At 34.1% G+C, this 19,797-nt stretch overlaps 1 protein-coding gene across 2 annotated transcripts in view; it reads left to right on the top strand.

The window, feature by feature from the left end:
* Positions 1-16,158, top strand: part of CEP120 (centrosomal protein 120) — a 75,601-nt gene extending 59,443 nt beyond the window's left edge. For both annotated transcript variants that reach the window (XM_063665172.1, XM_063665171.1), the window contains 2 exons: positions 10,982-11,127; positions 14,300-16,158. In XM_063665172.1, the coding sequence (XP_063521242.1) occupies positions 10,982-11,127; positions 14,300-14,534 (381 nt within the window). In that variant the 3' untranslated portion in view covers positions 14,535-16,158. The remainder of the gene's footprint in view (positions 1-10,981; positions 11,128-14,299) is intronic.
* Positions 16,159-19,797: the final 3,639 nt, after the last annotated feature.

Genomic DNA, 19,797 nt, shown 5'->3' with positions numbered 1-19,797 from the left:
TAATCATTAATTACTGAAACTTAATGTCATTATAATTGACATGTTTTTTATTGAGAAGTATCTATGCAAGAACTTTTTACTTTGTCATGTTCATATGTGTATATAATAGATTACATTCTTTAAGTTTTTCACCATTTGAGGTAGTTTCAAAAAAAATAAGTAAACAATGTTCTGAATAGAATCCCCCAAATTCCTGACTTTTGGTTAGTTTTACACTGGGGTATTGAAGTAGTCTCCTTTAAAAGAAGATTCAGTGTGAAAGGCTCCAATACAAGAATCCCTCCTTCCTAACACACGCATCCTCATACACTTTTGTTATCTTCTGGATCTTTTTTCCATTTAATCCATTTTCTATTTAACCTTCTTCTTGTGTATTTCCTACCCTCTTGCCCAAAAAGCATTGCAAAGTAATTTTAGCTATTTTATTCAAATAAGGAGAATATCACAAACATTCAGATACCTTTTGTAAAGAAAAGGAAAAAAAAAAGTTTTAAATTAGTGGTTCAGTTCTGAAACCTATACTCCATGAAAGAAAAGTTCTTTGAGTGCAGAGATGCTCATTGCTTTTTCATTGCAAACCAATTTTAATCCTTATCCCACAAACTTTCTGCTTTAGAGGCAACACTGTAAACACATTTTGAGGTCACTAGGAATCATTGATGTTCTGCAGACTACACTGAGATGCAACACTTTAAGAAGAAAAGTAATAGACCTTGGGATTACCATAGTGAATTGTGCTCTGCCCCTGACTGTTTTAGTAAGGTTAAAATTAATAACTTCATCAAATAGGCACATTTCATGTGTGTGAAAATTACTCCATTTTTTTTCCTCAAACTTTTTATTAAAAACACATTTAATTGTGCTTGAATATAATTTTGGAATTGTCTGTCTGGTTTTGTTCAGAAGATTGTTTGTGCAACTTCTTGTTTAAATTGGATTAGTACCATGTTAATTTTACATTGCCTCTGGTGAATAGCCACGGGGCTGTAATCTCTGCCAGTAATTTGTCACATCAAAACCCTCTGGAGGGCCATACAAAACATTTGTATAGTATGGATTAGATGGTGAAAGCCATATCTTAGATTGTTAATAAATGTTAATGACAAAACCCAGCTGGTAAAGCTTGGAAATAAGACCTAATGCTTGGTGCCCATTGCCAGAAGAATGTTTAAACAGAGATTTCCATTACTCAGAGGTGACCTAGGATAGTCAATTTGTGAATTAAAAATATAACCTTCTAATTATTTTATAACCTTCTAATTATTTAGAAAAAAAATTTTCTTTTGATTCACAACTGTAAAAGCCTGTTTCCCAGTGGTAAGCTTTTTTGTTCTTTGATAACTGGGAAGGCAACAGCTGTAAAATATAAATAAGCATAACATAAAATGAGTCCTGATTTAGAAAATGAGGAAGTGATACCCTTAAGTTTGATATCATGAGACAAAGTTAAAAGTTCTACTTGTTAGACTTGTAAGAGGTAATTTAGTTTCCTTTTTTTCTTCTTCAAGATATACTATAGAAATATTTAAAAACCAAAACAAATACTTGAATTGCATTGGTCTACAAATACTCAAGTGAAGTTGTCTGCTTTCCTACTTGTGCTCTAAACAGCATATTTGCATATTTACTTAAAAACGTTTCTTGACATCTTAGAATATCATTAAGCAGAATAAAACCTACTTTTTAAAAAATAAAGCATTGTTATGAAGTATGAGTTTGTTGTAGACAATTTAACATTTTTATGTCAGATATATTCAGAGTAGGTGTGTTTGTTCCCAGGACAGGAAAGAGAACTAATGTTTTGGGAAGGATTGTGGGTCCCTTACCATATTTGTGCACAGTAGATCTGTTTAAAACTGAGCTGATATATTTAGTTAAAACAACACAGACTTCATTGGCTGACATCAGCACTATCTTGTCCAGCCTCCTGCTTATCCACTCTGAGTAATTAATTTGATTAATTTATAAGTAATTTAGCCAAGGATGGGATGTAAATCTTTGTTTAAGAAAACAGTTGGAGGTCCAAGTCTTGGTTAAAAACTGTGTCTTGAAACCATCCAGGCCCTCCTACTGACTTGTCAGCTCTGGGTTATTTTCAGAAAACTTTACTTGAGTTCCTTAGTTTAGTTGTAAGTTTTTTCCCACAGACTTACATGGTATGTGTGAGTGGGAGAGTAAGTAGTGGCCACTTTTTAGCCGCTGTTTAGTCTAGTGTATGTATGTTTACATCTCCTCTCTGGATTTATAGGCAGCCAAGGCAAAATAAAGATTATACTCACTTGATTGAGGAGCCTTTAACCCAGAGCACCTGGCACTGGGGAGGACTTCTTTCACTAACCTCTAATTTGTGTGTGTGTGTGATTATTATTAATGCCCTATACTTGATTAAAAATTCAAAGCATTTAAAGGATTTTCTTATGTTTTAGAAAATGTTAAATTTTTTCAAAAACTTAATTTTACAGAGTAATCTAAAGCTAATAATCAACTTTTATTACTTATTTCCTGCTTGCAGTCATATTTACTCATTGTAAAAATTTTTTAAAAAGCCAATTTGCAGCACCATATAACATAGACACTACAGATCACCAGCAATCTTATCCTCTCCTCAGTCAAAGAAGACAGTTTGGCGTATTTTTGTCCAGATATGTTTTTCTTTTTAAATAACTTTAAAATGAAATATGCATTTCAAAGAAGGTTCTTCTACTCTTTCCACCTGCCTCCTGGTTTAAGAAACAGAGCATTATGAATGCTTTGGAAGCCCTCTGTGTCCCTTTCTCAACTGTGTCTTCTCTTTCCAGAGGTAACCACTATCCTGAATTTGATATTTATTATTCCTTTGCTTTTCATCATAATTTTGTAACATAAGATATATTAAAAGTCTTTTTGCAAACAACATTGCTTAGTTTTGTATGTTTTGAACTTTTAAATACATAGCATCATTCTCTATAAATATTGCACAATTTTATCCAGGATAAGAGAACACTGAATGTGTTAGTACCTGTAAGAGTTTCTGTAGTATTTATAGCTAAAAAGAGGATTTCTGGTACTAGGGGACATTCATTTCTTCAGCTTCACTAAATATTACATAATTATCTTTAAAGTTGTTATACTAATTTATAATTCCCAGTAGTAGCATATTAATTGTTCTTGTCCTTCACATTTTTGCCAACAATTGGCTATTGTCAGATGTCTTAAATTTTTCAGTTTGGTTGGCCCCAAGTAGTGTCACATTGGGGCTTACATTTTCATTCCTCTAGTTACTAATAACTTTGAGCATCTTTTCCTGTGTTTGTTTTTGAAACAAGGTCTGTCACCCAGGTTGGAGTGCAGTGGTGTATTCACAGTTCACTGCAGCCTCGATCTCCTAGGCTCAGGTCATCCACCTCAGCCTCCCAAGTATCTGGGACTACAGGTGCATGTCACCGTGCCTGGCTGATTTTTGTAAAGACAGGGTTTTGCCATGCCACTTACATTTCTTCATCTGTGGAGTGCCTGTTTATGTCTTGTGCTCATTAGAAATTAACAAGTGTAATTCAGATTTTGGAATATCAGACAAGAAGTTCGAAATACTATCATTATTATACTCTAGAAAATAGGTGATATGATGAAGAAATGTATTAGAGAAGTGGTATATTTTGAGACTATCTTATGTGCAATTGGAGAAAGAATGGGGAGAAAGCAATATTTAAAGAGATACTGGCTAAGAATTTTCCAAAAGTAAAAAAGATATCAGTTCATAGATTCAAAAATATCTATGAACTGCAAGCAGGATAAATACAAAGTAAGCCTACCTAGATGCATCACAGCAAAATTGACAAAAAGCAAAGAAAAACCTTAAAAGCTGTTGGGGGCAGAGGTGGGCAGATTACATTGCCTTCAAAGGAGCAATGATAAAACTGACAGATGACTTTTTAACAAAAACAGAGAAATTTGTAAGGCAGTAAAATAGCATCCCTAAAGTACTAAAGAAAACAATTGCTGAACTAAAATTTTGTTACCCAGTAAAAGCATTATTTATAAATGAAAGACTTCAGACTGACAAAAATTGGCAGAATTTATCATGGCAAATCTGAAGCAAAAGAAATACCTGGGTTCTTCAGGCAGAAGAAGAATGATCTCAAAAGAAAGCTTTGAAATGCAGAAGAGTAAAGAACAATGGAAATTAAATATCAGGCTAACTGTAAATGGATATTGGTTGTAGGAAAACAACAATAACAGTATTTGTTGACTTTAAAATATACATAGAATTAAAATTTATGACAAAAATAGTGCAAAAATACGAAGAAAGAGAGTGAAATGTTTAAAGTATGTTGCATTATCTGAAGTTGTAAAAGTCCTAATTAGATTCTGTTAAGTGAGGAATACATATTTCTTAAAGAAGAGTTAAAAATGATTTAGTAACAAGATTTACGGTGAAAATTGACAAATTATTTGATTAAAAGGAGAGAGAAGAAGGAACATAAAATAGATGGAATGAATAGAAAATCATAAGATGGAAAGATTTAAATCTATATCACCAAATGCTTTAAATATAAGTGGACCAAATGCTCCCATTAAAGACAGATATTTAAAAGCTGAATTTAAAAAGCTAACAATATGCTTTGTAAGAGGTACACCTTAAATATAAGAACACAGGATGGGCAGTATGGCCATTTTCACAATATTGATTCTTCCTACCCATGAGCATGGAATGTTCAATGCCATCCCCATCAAGCTTTCTTCACAGAATTGGAAAAAACTGCTTTAAAGTTCATATGGAACCAAAAAAGAGCCTGCATCACCAAGTCAGTCCTAAGCCAAAAGAATAAAGCTGGAGGCATCACGCTACCTGACTTCAAACTATACTACAAGCCTACAGTAACCAAAACAGCATGGTACTGGTACCAAAACAGAGATATAGACCAATGGAACAGAACAGAGCCCTCAGAAATAATGCTGCATATCTACAACTATCTGATCTTTGATAAACCTGACAAAAACAAGAAATGGAGAAAGGATTCCCTATTTAATAAATGGTGCTGGGAAAACTGGCTAGCCATATGAAAGCTGAAGAAAGATCCAGTTTCAGCCATAGAAAGCTGAAACTGGATCCCTTCCTTACACCTTATACAAAAATTAATTCAAGATGGATTAAAGACTTACATGTTAGACCTAAAACCATAAAAACCCTAGAAGAAAACCTAGGCAATACCATTCAGGACATAGGCATGGGCAAGGACTTCATGACTAAAACACCAAGAGCAACGGCAACAAAAGCCAAAATTGACAAATGGGATCTCATTAAACTAAAGAGCTTCTGCACAGCAAAAGAAACTACCATCAGAGTGAACAGGCAACCTACAGAATGGGAGAAAATTTTTGCAACCTACTCATCTGACAAAGGGCTAATATCCAGGATCTACAATGAACTCAAACAAATTTACAAGAAAAAAACAACCCCATCAAAAAGTGGGTGAAGGATATGAACAGACACTACTCAAAAGAAGACATTTATGCAGCCAAAAAACACATGAAAAAATGCTCATCATCACTGTCCATCAGAGAAATGCAAATCAAAGCCACAATGAGATACCATGTCACACCAGTTAGAATGGTGATCATTAAAAAGTCAGGAAACAACAGGTGCTGGAGAGGATATGAGAAATAGGAACACTTTTACACTGTTGGTGGGACTGTAAACTAGTTCAACCATTGTGGAAGTCAGTGTGGCAATTCCTCAGGGATCTGGAACTAGAAATACCATTTGACCCAGCCATCCCATTACTGGGTATATACCCAAAGGACTATAAATCATGCTGCTATGAAGACACATGCACACGTATGTTTATTGCGGCACTATTCGCAATAGCAAAGACTTGGAACCAACCCAAATGTCCAACAACGATAGACTGGATTAAGAAAATGTGGCACATATACACCATGGAATACTATGCAGCCGTAAAAAAGGATGAGTTCATGTCCTTTGTAGGGATGTGGATGAAACTGGAAACCATCATTCTCAGCAAACTATCGCAAGGACAAAAAACCAAACACCTCATGTTCTCACTCATAGGTGGGAAATTGAACAGTGAGAACACATGGACACAGGAAGGGGAACATCACACACCGGGGACTGTTGTGGGGTGGGGGGAGGGGGGAGGGGTAGCATTAGGAGATATACCTAATGCTAAATGACGAGTTAATGGGTGCAGCACACCAACGTGGCACATGTATACATATGTAACAAACCTGCACGTTGTGCACATGTACCCTAGAACTTAAAGTATAATAAAAATATATTTAAAAAAAACATAGGATGGTTGAATTCTAACAGAAGGAAAATATATACTACAATAGTGCTAAGTAAGAGAAAGCTGGTCTAGCAATACTTAATATTAGGCAAACCAGACTTTAGGGCTAGAGGCATTTTACTGTAGGTAAAGGGAGTTTTCATAGTTATAAAAGGGGGTTAATCCACCTAGAAGATGACAACAATTCTACATTTGTACCTGGTAACACAGCAACAAATTAGATAAAAAAAATTAATAGAGCTAAAAAGAGAAATAGGTAAATCTATAATGATAGAAGATTTTACCATAACTCTCCTGAGAACTGATGGTGCAAACAGATCGAAAATAAGTAACAATGTAGAAGATTTGGGCAACACAACTAACCATTGGTATATTCTAGAACACTTCATCAAAAAAGTCCAGAATATACACTATTTTCTAGTACACATGGAACATTTAGCCCAGTTGCTTATATGCTGGATTAAACTACAATTCTCAGCACATTCCAGAAGATTGTAATTTAGAATATGTTCTCTGACCACAGTGATATTTAGCTAGAAATAAAAAGATAATAAGAAATGTCCCCAAATGAGTGAATATTAAGTAGTATACTTCTCGTAACCCATGGTAAACTGGAGACCACAGTAAAATTAGAAAATATTTTGAACTGAAAAATAGTGCACATAAAACACATCAAAGTGTGGGATTTAGTGAAAGCTGTGCTTAGAGGGAAATGTATAACCACAGTTGTGTTTAGAAAATAAGACAATAAATCTCTCTAAATATTCCTTTCAAAAACTCAGTAGAAGAAGAAGAAAGTAAAATGGGAGCAAGGAAATAAGATGAATAGAAATTAATGAAATGGGGGAAAATGTACAAGAAAAATCAATGAAGCCAAAAGTCATGTCTTTGAAAGGACCCCACCCCCACTTAGCAAGTATCCAAGGACAAGAATAGACAGTAACTACCCATATCAGGAGTTGAAAAAAGAGACGAGACTACAGATCTCAAAGACATTTACAGAGATAAGAGGATAGTATGAACAATTTCATGTGAATTTGAAAAAAGAACTTCCAAAACTGATACACCAAGAAACAGAAAATAGAAATAGTCTTATAGCTGTTAGAGAAATTGAATCTGTATAAAAAACCTGCCCACAAAGAAGGCTCCAGACCCATATGTCTTCACATTTGAATTTTAGTAAACATTTTAGGAAGAAATAACACTAATCTTACACAAAGATTTTTGAAAATGGGAAGTGAAAAATGCTTCTTACTTTTTTTTTTAATGAGACTAGCATAACCTTGATCCTAAAAGCTTATAAGGACAAAATTAATTGGCCAGTCTTTTAAAACATTAAAGATACAAGTTTAAGATATTAGACTTGTAAGCATCACAATGAAGTTTATTTACTAAACAAATGCAAGGTTGGTTATTTACCACATTCAAAGATTAAAGGAGAAAAAAACCAAAAAACATATCAATAGCTGCAGAAAAAGTCATATTCATTAACAAACTAAGACTAGACAGGAAATTTGATAATCTAATAAAGAGTTTTTACATAAAGCCTACAAAAAACATTCTTAAAATAATGAAACTTTTCTCTGAGATCAGAAATAAAAGAAACATTCCCTCTATTATCGTTTCTTTTCAGCATTGTATTAGAGGTGTTCTAGCCAGTGTAATAGGGCAAGAAAAAGAAATAGTGTATTATTTGGAAAGGAGAAAATAAAACTACCCTTATTTGCAGATAACACAGATGTATTTAGAAAGCTAAAAAGTATCTACAGTGACCTATTAGGAATAAGTGAGTTTCACAAGTTGGCTGGAAACAAAGTCAGTATGTAAAAATCAATGTTATTTGTTTACTAGAGGCAATTAGGAAGTGAAAACTGTAAAGCTCTACCATTTACAGTAACATCTAAAATATAATCAAAGAAATATGTTAGTCTTAGCATATAGAGAACTATAAACTATTATCAAAAGTTAAGACCTACATAATTAGGTAAACCATTTCATTGATTGAAAAATCAATATTTTAAAGACACTGGTTTTGGCCAAACTGATCTGTGGATTCAATATAATCATCATAAAATCTCAGCAGGTTTTTTTTAGCCTTAGAAATGGAAATTTATATGAAAATGTAAGAGCCAAGAAAAGCTAAAATCATTTTGAAGAATAGCCAAAGGTAGAAGAACTTACACTATCATATATTAAGACATTGTTACAAGAGTTACAGTAATTAAAACAGTGTAGTATTAATGTAAGGATAAATAGATCAGTTTAGAGCATCCAGAAACAAAAACATACATATATGGACAGAGGTGATATGTGACAGGTGATAACTGCCAAGCAACAAGAGATGTTTTTCAGTAAATGTTGCTAGGTTTGAGCTCTACATGGGGAAAAAGTGAAACTTCAAGAGGGTAACGTAAAAGAATATCTTCAAGATTGAGACAGGCAAAAAAATGTCTTAAATAGGAAAGAGCACGGTTAACCAAAAAGGAATAAACAGAAAAATCTGAACTATGTTAAAATCAAGGACTTCTCTTTATTAAAAACATCATTAAAGGAGTAAAAAGGCCAAAGACTGCTGGGAAATAGTTGTAATTCATATAATTGACAAAGGGCTTATCCAGTATTTATAAACATCAATAACAGAAGATGGACAACCAAGTAAAGTACCAAAAGCATAAATAGGAACTTTGTAAACAAAGATACCTAAATGTCATTAAAACTATTAAAATGTGTTCAACCTCACTGGTCTTTGAATAGTGCAAGATAAAATCACAATGAGATACTACTATGTAACCTGTCAAATGGCTAAAATGAAAAAAATGACATTACAAAGTGTTGGCAAGAATATAAAGCACTGGAATGCTCAAGTGGAAGTATGAATTGATAAGAGTACTTTGCAAACTGTTTGGAAATACAGGTTGAACATCCCTAATCCGAAATGCTTCAAAATCTGAACTTTTTGAGCCCTGACAGGACACCACAAGTGGAAAAATCTACACCTGACCTTATGTGACAGTTCACACAGAATTATTTAAAACATTGTGTAAAACGTTATGTAAAATTACTTTCAGGCTGTGTATACAAGGTGTATGTGAAACATAAGTGAATTTCATGTTTAGAAGATCCCATCCCCAAGATATCTCATTGCGTATATGCAAATATTTCAAAATCAAAACACTTATGGCCCCAAGCATTTCAGATAAAGGATACTAAAACCTGTATTTACTAATGCTGTTGTAATTCTTACGTCCTCTGACCACGCAATTTGAAGCCTATGTATATATCCAGTAGGAATGCATACAAATGTGTTCCAAAAGACATGTATAAAATCTTCACATCACCATTATTTATAATTCAAAACTGGAAACTGCCCAATGTCCTTCAGCAGTGGAATGAATAAATTGTATATTCATTCAATGGAATGCTGTATAATAATGTAAATGATTAACTACAGAGAACAATGAGTCTCAAAAACAATGTTAAATGAAAGAACCCTGACACAAATACTTACTGTACAGATTCTGTGTTAAGATCAAAACTGATTTGTGTTTTTAAAATTAGGGTAGTAGTTATCGTTGGGAAAGGGTGAATGGTTAGTGACTGGGAAGAGACACAGACTTCTGGGATTCTGGCAGTCTGATCTGGATGGTGGGTATGTGAGTGGTCTACTTTGTGAAAGTATATCAAAATGTACCATGTCATTTGGCAGTTTTCTGTTTGTTACAATTCAATAAATACTTTAAAAAAATAGTTAACAAAAACCTATTGACTCAGCTCTCCCACTTTGGGATTCTGTCCTAAACAAAAGAAAATGACTTAAGGATTCCTGAACTAACTGTGTGATAGATGACAAGGTGTCCTATTACAGCATTGTTTGTAGTAGCAACAGGTCTGTTATTGAGAAAGTGGTTGAATAAGTCATGGAATATCCATTATGTGGAATGTTACTCATTTATTTTAAAAGACTTTATCTATTGACCTGAAGAATAGTTAAACTTTTTTAAAAATGCAAACTAGAATGTATTGTTTGTTTTCATTTTTGTTTAAGAATATATGTGCATAGGTTTTTGTACGAGTCTGGAGAACAGAGTGGAAAGGCATATTTACTGAAGTAGGAGTGGAATTAGTGATTTGTATAGGGACAGTTATTGAATTTTTCTAGGTACATCTTTGTATGGTGGTTTTCTCAGATGCTGCTCTTACCACTAGCCTTTTGGCAGTTCATTGTATTGATAGCACCCTCTTTCTTGCCTTCAACTTCTGTTGTCCTGTGATAGTCAGCTAATATCAATCACTGATTGAAGGATTATGACTTATAGTAAAAGAGAAGTAATAGAGTATTTAGAGAAAACCTAGCTGGGTATTTCTAGATAATATATAACTCATAAAATTAGCAGTGCAAGGGTGGGCACACATCTTGGGCCCAGGTACTCCTACTTGGGCCCAGAGGCCGAAGCAGGAGGATTGCTTGAACCCAGTAGTCTGTGGCTGTAGTGTGCTTCGTTGCTCCTGTGACTAGCCAGTGCACTCCAGCCTGGGCAACACAGTGAGACTCTGTTCTTAAAAAAAAAGAATTGGCAGTGTGTGGCTATATCATGGGTGTTGTCAAATAGGATTATAATCCCAAGTCAAAGTCATATAAAATATTTGTTCCTAATATTAAGGATATGGCTTGTTTCTTTGTTTCTTTCAAGAGGGAGCAAGAAAGTCAAATGGCTCGTCTTAAAAAACAGCAGGAAGAATTGGAACAGATGAGACTACGTTACCTTGCCGCTGAGGAAAAAGATACAGTAAAAACCGAGCGACAAGAATTGTTGGATATAAGAAATGAATTGAACAGGTATAATAACTAAAAGTGTTTCTTTCAAAAACCAAAGTTTGGTTTAGGGAAGGTACAACTTCAGGTCTCCCAAGGATAAAGTAGATCATATATAAAATGTAGCAGACGTATACAATAGAAAATCTATGCCAGCTGGGTACTGTGGCGCATGCCTGTAATCCTAGCACTTTGAGAGGATCGTTTGAGCCCATGAGATCCAGGCTGCAGTGAGCTGTGATCATGCCACACTGCACTCCAGCTTGAGTGACAGAGTGAGACCTTGTGTCAAATTGAAAAAGAAAGAAAAGAAAATCTATGCCAAAGACTATTAAACTTTTTTTTTTTCTATGAATACAGCTATGGCAAGTCCATTCAGCTCTTGTATTTCCATTTATAGCATTACTACTTTAAAATTTATTTTTGTGTGATGATATCAGGATTATTGCTACTATTAAACTGAGTCTTGACTTATATAAAGTATAAGAAATTTCAAATTTAGTTATATTATTAATATCTGTAACAATAGCTCTTAATGAGCCCTTACTTTGTGCCAGGAGCTGTTTTAAATGTCTTATATTGCCCGGCTCATTTTTTTTTAAATCTTCAGAGCTACTTTGTGAGGAAGATATTTTCACCGTTTTCAAGATGAAGAGATTGAAGATTAAAGATAGAGCTTAAACATTATTCAAGATCATGTAGCTAGTAAATCATGGAGCCAGAGTTCAAATCCGATTCCAGAGATTGCATTTTAACTACTATGCTACACTGGGCTTCTCTGTAGTGCTGTGTTCATCTGAATCACAACTTCAAGTGTTTCATGTTAGAAAAGTAATCACTAGGAAGCAGCATAAAAATGAATTCTAGTCTTTTTGGAGGGTGGTTTTGGGGGAAGACTTTTTAGCTTAGTTTATCAAGGGTTTTGTATATTTTTCTTGGAGCAAAGTGCAGTTTTAGTTAACTTGGACTGGTTAAAAAAAATACCACAGAGTGGGTAGATTAAACAAGTTTATTTTCTCACAGTACTAGAGGCTAGAAGTCAAAGATCATGGTGCCAGTGTGGTTGGTTTTAGAGAGCCACCTTCTCGCTGTGTCCTCTTTCTGATGTCTCTTCTTAGGAGAGCACTAATCCCATGATGAGAGTTCATCCTCATGGCCTCATCTAAACCTGATTGTCTCCCAAAGGTCCATCTCCAAATACTATCACATTGGAGGTTAAGGGTTCAACATCTGAATTGGACAGGGACACAGTTCAGAGCGTACACATTACATTTAAAACAGTACCTTATTATATCTCCATGTATGAAGTGGAGAAAAATGTGGTCACTATATTAAGTGGGTTCCTAGCTGAATTAAATAACTATATTTAAAAGATAATTGAAGAAATACCAGTTGTAAAAGGTCAGCTCTAAGTACCATGCTTAACAGGATTCAATCTGTGGTACTTTTATTCTCATTTATTCAGGAAATATTTATTTGGTATCTACCATGTTGTAGACTTGGAAGATATTACAAATTAGTGAATTATAATATCCTTGCCTTCCAAAATATAGCACTTTCTTGGTTCTAGTTTAGCAAATATATATTTAGCTCCTGCTGTTTGCTAAGCACTGTTCTGGTGGGTTAAAGATATCCATGTTGTCTATCAAATTTGTAGATCATACACAATTGAATCTTACTAATGTCTTAATAAATTAGGATTCTGAGAGAACTGAAACCAACAAGATTAAATATATTAGAGACAAAAGCAGAGTCCTCTGTATAAGCTATAAGAAAAATCACTTAAGTGATAGATAAGATATGAAACAGTTCATGTGAAGAAGCCTAGGAGAACTTACGTGGCCACTAATAATGGTGTGATTTGGCTACCGAAGAGTCAGTGCAGTTAGGGACATTCATAGATGTAGTGTTCAGTATTCAGTACTGGTAAATCACCTCTGGGGTGTTCTTACCACTGTGCAACACACTTTAAGGGAAATCAGCTACCTAGAGAGCTTCCAATGGCATGTGACCAGGACAGTAAGGGGCAATATATCATGCTATCCAAGAAGTGGTTAAGAGAGTGAGGGAGTTTCAGACCAGCCTGGAAAACATAATGAAATGTCGTCTCTAAAAACAATATATATACACAAAATTTAGCCAGGTGTGGTGGCATGGCCTATAGTCCCAGCCGCTTGGGAGGCTGAGTGGGCAGATCCATTGAGCCCAGGAGGTCGAGGCTGCGGTGAGTTGTGATCACACCACTGCACTCCAGCCTGGGCGACAGAGTGAGACCTTGTCTCAAACAAACAAAATATACTAAGTATTATTATTACTGCTCCAGTTTCAAGACAGTTTGTTCAACAGTATTCTATTGGAAATACCCAAATCTCAGGTCAGCATCTACTCTCCTTTTCTCATCCCCAAATGAGATTATAACAAACATAACTTGAAGATATCCATACAAAACCTTAACATGCATATGCCCTTTGAACCACACATACGTACAGAATTTCACTTTCTACAGATAGAGATAGAACTCCATAATAGTAGGGAATTTTTTTCTTGGTTCACTGCAGTATCCCCAAAATGTGTTTGGCACAAATAAATGTTTGTTGAATGAATTTTTAAAAATATGTTCAAAACAACAACAACAAAGGTTTAGGAGCAACCTAAAGATCAATAATAAAGGATGACTAAATGATGATACCCCAAATGATGGAATATTATAAAACAATTTAGAGGAACATTTAATGATATAAAAAAACTCTATATAAATGAGAAAAGTAGTATACAGAATTGCATATGTAGTATCATCAAGTTTTTCAAAAAATACATATTTTAAGTACATATATGCATTTTTTAAACTTGAAAATACAGAAAAATATTACTCAAATTGGGATCACATTACAGATAATTTTTATTTTCTTCTTTACACAGCTCCAAAATATCTAGTTTTCATGTATTTTGTCACAGCTCCAAAATATCTAGTTTTCATGTATGTTGTAATTAGAAAAACAAGTATTGTTTTTAAAGTTGCCTTTTATAAATGTGCAGACTCTGACTAGCCAAGTGGAACATTGTTTTTTTTTTGTTTGTTTTCTTCCTGAAAATATTACTAAAACCTTGTCTTACCATTGAATCATTTTGTTTTTAAATAGTGACATTAAGAAAACCAACACAGTTGCTAGAACGGCATTTGTTCTTGACTTCTCAGGTTAAGGCAACAAGAGCAAAAACAATACCAGGATTCCACAGAGATTGCAAGTGGAAAAAAGGATGGCCCCCATGGCAGTGTATTGGAAGAAGGTTTGGATGATTATTTGACTCGCCTGATAGAAGAAAGGGATACTTTGATGAGAACGGGTGTGTATAATCACGAGGATCGAATAATAAGTGAACTCGACCGACAGATCAGAGAGATTTTGGCAAAAAGCAATGCCAGTAATTAATAACATTTGGAAAAGCTTTATAGAGACTCTAAGTCTAAATTTTAATTTCTTTGTAAAACCCTCAAAAGTGAGGAAAATGGATGTTTTAAAATGGTATTTTCAGTTTTTTATAAGCAAAATTTTGTATGTTATTGTATAGTATTTATTTGATCTTATTTACTTTATGCTACCTCTCCCACACTGGTTTTATTTGTAATTTGCATTTTATATACTCATTTTGAATGACTTTTCAGTGTTTTTCATAGTTTATAATCTGATGGCTAACTTTCAAAACAGCTTTTAACTAAGTTTGTTGTAGGAGAAATGACTGCGGTAATTTCCAGTTCTATAATGTTTCATGTTGAGCCAAAAGAGTATATCTTGCACTTTAAAAATGCTGCGTCCTATTCCATTTGAATGTAAATTCTTAAAAGTTGAGACCAATTGTAACCAGTTTAACTCATTTTAGATGACCTTTTTTTTCTTAACTTACAATATTTGCAAGTGACAAGTTTGAAAACAAAGCAAGATCAGTGCAGAGAAGCCATATGACATGTTGGGTGACAAATTGGTCACTTATTTAAATAAAGTTAATACAGATTAAATGTGTTTCAAGAGCTATTGAATTTTCAAATTTTCAGTGTACTTATAACTTTTAAGAACATGAAGTATTAGCTTAATATAGTTTTGTCTGTTGGTTTCTTCCTCAAGTTTGCATTGTTTTCTTTTGTTAAAATTAGAGATTTCTTTTTATTTTCCAGTTATAGTAATACTAGCTGTCAGCTTAAACCCTCTGTAATAGAACATGGAAACAGACACATAAAGACATTAGCTGAAAAAATAGAGTGAAAATCAACTATTTTTTACTCTCGCTAATTTCAATCAATCTTTTTCAAAAGCGCACGAGATTCAGTCATTGGATTTATGCGGTGCCATGTCTGTATAAACTCTAAGAGTTCCTTTATATCATATTCTTCAGAGCCAACATTTGTCCTCAAAACAACGCTTCCCACCTCCTTTTACAGAGTACTGAAAAAGTTTTAGCAAAGTCACAGATTAGGGTGAATTTCAAAATATACGTACTTTAAAAAGTTCTGATTTCCAAGTATAATAAAGTTAAAATTAAGTATATACTTTAGGAAGTTACCAATAACTTCCATCAAAGCAGAGTAGGATATATGGTAACATTAATTTTCTGTCATTTTAAATGAGATATATTTCTTATTAGGGAAATTAAAGTCCCTATATTTATTACATATTTTTTCCTTATTAACAGAGTATTAATCTAGTAAAAAATAACCCAGCAGTAAATAATAAAGAAATTACTGAATGAGAGGATAATGAATCTGAATCATAGCAAGAATTTGCAATATTAATTATGGTTAGCTATTTTTCTCTCATTGATTTTTGTGCCACTTGAATGGAACAGAAGCAAGCCTTTTGTTTTGGAAGGTCGGGTAAAATGCTGTGACTGTTTACTTTCAATTGCATTGTGTGTTGCCTGTGACTGCTTTCAAACACTAGAGGGGGCCTCTGATTTAAAGAAACAAAAGGACTTTTCTAAAATGGATGTGTAGTTTATTTTGCCTTCTGTAAAGCTCTTTTGGCTATTGTAACTTAACAAATAAAATCATAATTGTGTGCATCTCTGAGTTCTTGAGCAGCCTGTTACTTTTGTTTCTAAACAGAGCGGGCAAAGTGTTCGGGTTTTCCTATTTCAAATGACTGTCTTTTTTTCTCAAGTGTTTACATACTATTTTTTGTCTTACAACTAGGGGAGTCTGAAATCTTAACACTGTTTTGTAGTCCTTTTAGCAATACCCATTCCATTTGTAAGTGGCATCGAATGTTTTTACACTGATTTTGCCTAGGAGTTAATGAGTATGATGACCACAGTAGATAAATCAGTGAGTGGGTGCAGGCATGGGTGGGTGAATAAGTTTCCTAATAACAGGAAAATATCAAATATTTTAGGGTAAAATCAGATTTACCTTTAAAATTTCTGTGGTTTTTCATGGAGAAAGTCTAGTTTCCATGTTTAATGCGGGCATGTACTGCATAGGAGGGGTGTGTAATCTACCAGGTATATATCTAATACCATGTCTGTATAAACATAGGAGTTCCTTTGCAGATAAATCCTAGTAATTTCTATCTGGACCTGAATTCCTGTTGCTTCAAGCAGATGTGGGGGTTTGAGTGTGATTTAAGGACGTATTAGGGCCTCTGCTGATGGGGAGACAGTCTTGTCTGACCAGATGATTTTCTCCTCTACTTCCTGTCCAGATGCTGCCCAGCTTGAATCTGAATTCACAGATTGCCCCAGTATATACTGCTTGTTTGCAGCCACTTCAGAATGGACCAACCTGTTTTTTACAGTCTGTAGGAAGGACCCTCTGGTAGCTATATATGGACTTAAAAGATGTGTTCTCACTACTACCATTGTGTCTAGCTTTATTGAATACCTAAATTTTTTATTAAAATTGATATAATTCACACACCGTAAAATCACCATTTTAAAGTATAAAATTCAGTGTTTTAGTCACAAGGTTGTACAACCACCACCACCATTTAAGACATTTTTATCACCCCAAAAAGAAACTCCTGTACCCATTAGCAGTCACTCCTCATTCTCTTCTATCCCAGCCCCTAACAATCACTAATCAATCTTTTGGTCCCTTTGGATTTGCCTATTCTGGGCATTTCATATAAATGGAATCCCAAATTGGATATTTAAAATAGAAAATATTAGAAAACCTAAAGCATATCTCTTTCTATCACTGGTTTCTATATGTTTTGTCAGATGTTGAATTAAATGATACAGAGATCCAGAAGGCCAACATAAGGGCATAATATTCATCATAATATTCATCATCCATTGGGAATAGAGTTCAACTCTTCTTGTATCTATCACCTGTAAAGCACTGACCAAAAATAATAGTGAAAAGTAGATAATGTTCTAGCAATTCTGATGCTGAAAATGGGTTATTGACACAAGGCTTGTGTCATATCATTGGTATCTCATCAAAATTGCACACTCTTCCATGCTTTACAGAGTTTGGGGATAAAGTGAAGCAGTGTTAACCAGAATGTGAGGGCTGCGAGGGCAGCGACGAGGTCTATCTTAGTTTCTTCCAGAACTAAGAGTACCGGCCATATGTAGGCACTCAGATAATATTTGCTAAATTGATAAAGAGATGAAAAGATTGTGTATGGTCTACCTGTCAAAATAGATGTAAAAAAATTTGATGGCTGAAATGCAGGGGAAAATAGGCCCCCATGGCCTCACTGAAAGTTTTATGAACTTGTTGTCTGACTGCCCATGCCCTATAGAAGTGGAGTAGTTCTGTTTGTTGGATTGTTTTTTGCTTAAAAAAAAAAAAAATAAAAGTTTGCTTTAAATTCATAGATGCAGAAAGTAGACTAGCGGTTACCAGGGGCTGGAAGGAACTAGGGGAAAAGAGGAAGGGGGAATTACTGTTCAGTAGGTCCAGAGTTTCTGTTTGGGATGTGAAAAAGCTCTGGATATGGATAATGGAAATAGTTGAACAGCATTGTGAATAATTCCACTGAATAGTACACTTAAAAGTAATTAAGATAGTACATTTTAGGTTCTGTATATTTTACCACAATTTAAAAGTTTGCTTCAAACTGTGCCTCAAATCTGCCTACCCAGTGTTCTCATGCTGAAAGTTTTCTGCACAAGAGTCACTTGTGAAGTCATTTCTGAAGATAACATCTTGTCATTTCTTGATTGTAGAAATGGATCAAAGATGCTTCATTAAATGCTTATAGCACCTTTACCAAAATCTGAAATGAGTGAAAACTATTGGCTACATTTATATCCTGAGTTCTAAAGATAAATTGGAGACTCCTTGAAACTTAGAATTGTAATGCCTTCATGTTTTATAAAATTATGTCTTGTTATCCTTAATGACAATTTAGAAAAAAAATGGTTTTTAAAATTTAACAGATAGTCCAGACCATGGGTGTAAATTGGAGAGAGAATTAAAAAAAAAAAAAAAAGCCAAAAACATATTACTAGTACCCTAAAGTAGGCTTAGTATCTTTTTTTGGAGGTAGGTTGTCTTACTGTTGGTTAGTGGTCTTATTAACGAATAAAGTGGTTTGTGTAAGAGTGTTAAAGTCTGGCTGAGTAATTTTAAATTATGACTTGAAAATTTAAATCCATCTTTGACGTTTGTGTTTTGGCAATTGTATTAACAGCATATCCCTTGGAGCCTAGACATTTCATCGTACACTTTTTCTGCCACTTGCTCTAGTGTACAATCATGCTTCTTCCTAACTAATGTGCCCGCTGCTTCCAGGTCTCGGAGACACGTAATCCATCCATATTGGCATAAATGGGGAAACAGAGACAATTACTGAAGCACCTAAATGTTCTACTGAAACCAAAAGAACTAGATTGCTCACTGATTTTATTATATAACCTCTGTTTGGCACCAAATTAGAATCTGCTATTATTAGGAATGTAACCGTAGAAAGGCTGCTATATACTTAATTCCCATTTTATTTGCTTCTCTGGGGGTTGTCTTAGTGTTTTCATTTGAAATGTTTTTACAGATGTAGGCTCTTCAGATATGAAGTTGCTGAAGTGGAGACTCAGAAGTTTAGCTTTCAAATTGAAGGGGGGTGGAAATCTGTTTAGGAAGATTAATTTTTAGATAAATAATTTACTGACTGATACATTAATGTACAATAATCCCTAGAGGCTTTTAAAGATGTTATTATATTCTTAAGGTTTCTAAGAATGTTAAACCTGTCATTCGTAATAGGAGAGAACTAAAATAGAGTCCATTTATAATTTCTTCTTGGAAACATTTCACTCACACATTCGTAGACAAATTTCTTTTCTTTTCCAAATAACTTCTTTAATAGTTGGACGGCATAGCTCTTTTCTTGATTAACATGTTAACTAGTCAAAAACATGAAGATGCACTGGATGAGTGCAGAATTTTCCCCAATAGTTTAGATTAAAATTTGGCTAAAGCAAATAAAACTTTACTATAAAATCTTGCTTTGACATAATTGTAAATTTTAGTGAATGTCAACACAATAGTGAGAGTCTGTCTAGTAGGTTGCAGTATATTGCACAATTCTTCAGCAAGTTCTCATATTAGTGAATAGATTGAGCAGGATTAAAAACATTATTCAAGCACTAGTTTCATTTCTGTGACTAATTTGCAAAGAAGGATTTAGTTACTAAAATTTCTGTTTTCTTGAAATTTGGAATCTCAAGACTATTATCCCATTACTTGAGTTCAAT

The sequence above is a fragment of the Pongo pygmaeus genome, chromosome 4, assembly GCF_028885625.2.
Source record: "Pongo pygmaeus isolate AG05252 chromosome 4, NHGRI_mPonPyg2-v2.0_pri, whole genome shotgun sequence".
Taxonomy (NCBI): Eukaryota; Metazoa; Chordata; class Mammalia; order Primates; family Hominidae; genus Pongo; species Pongo pygmaeus.
The sequence above is the reverse complement of the archived record's forward strand: the minus strand, read 5'-3'. Positions and strand labels throughout refer to the sequence as shown.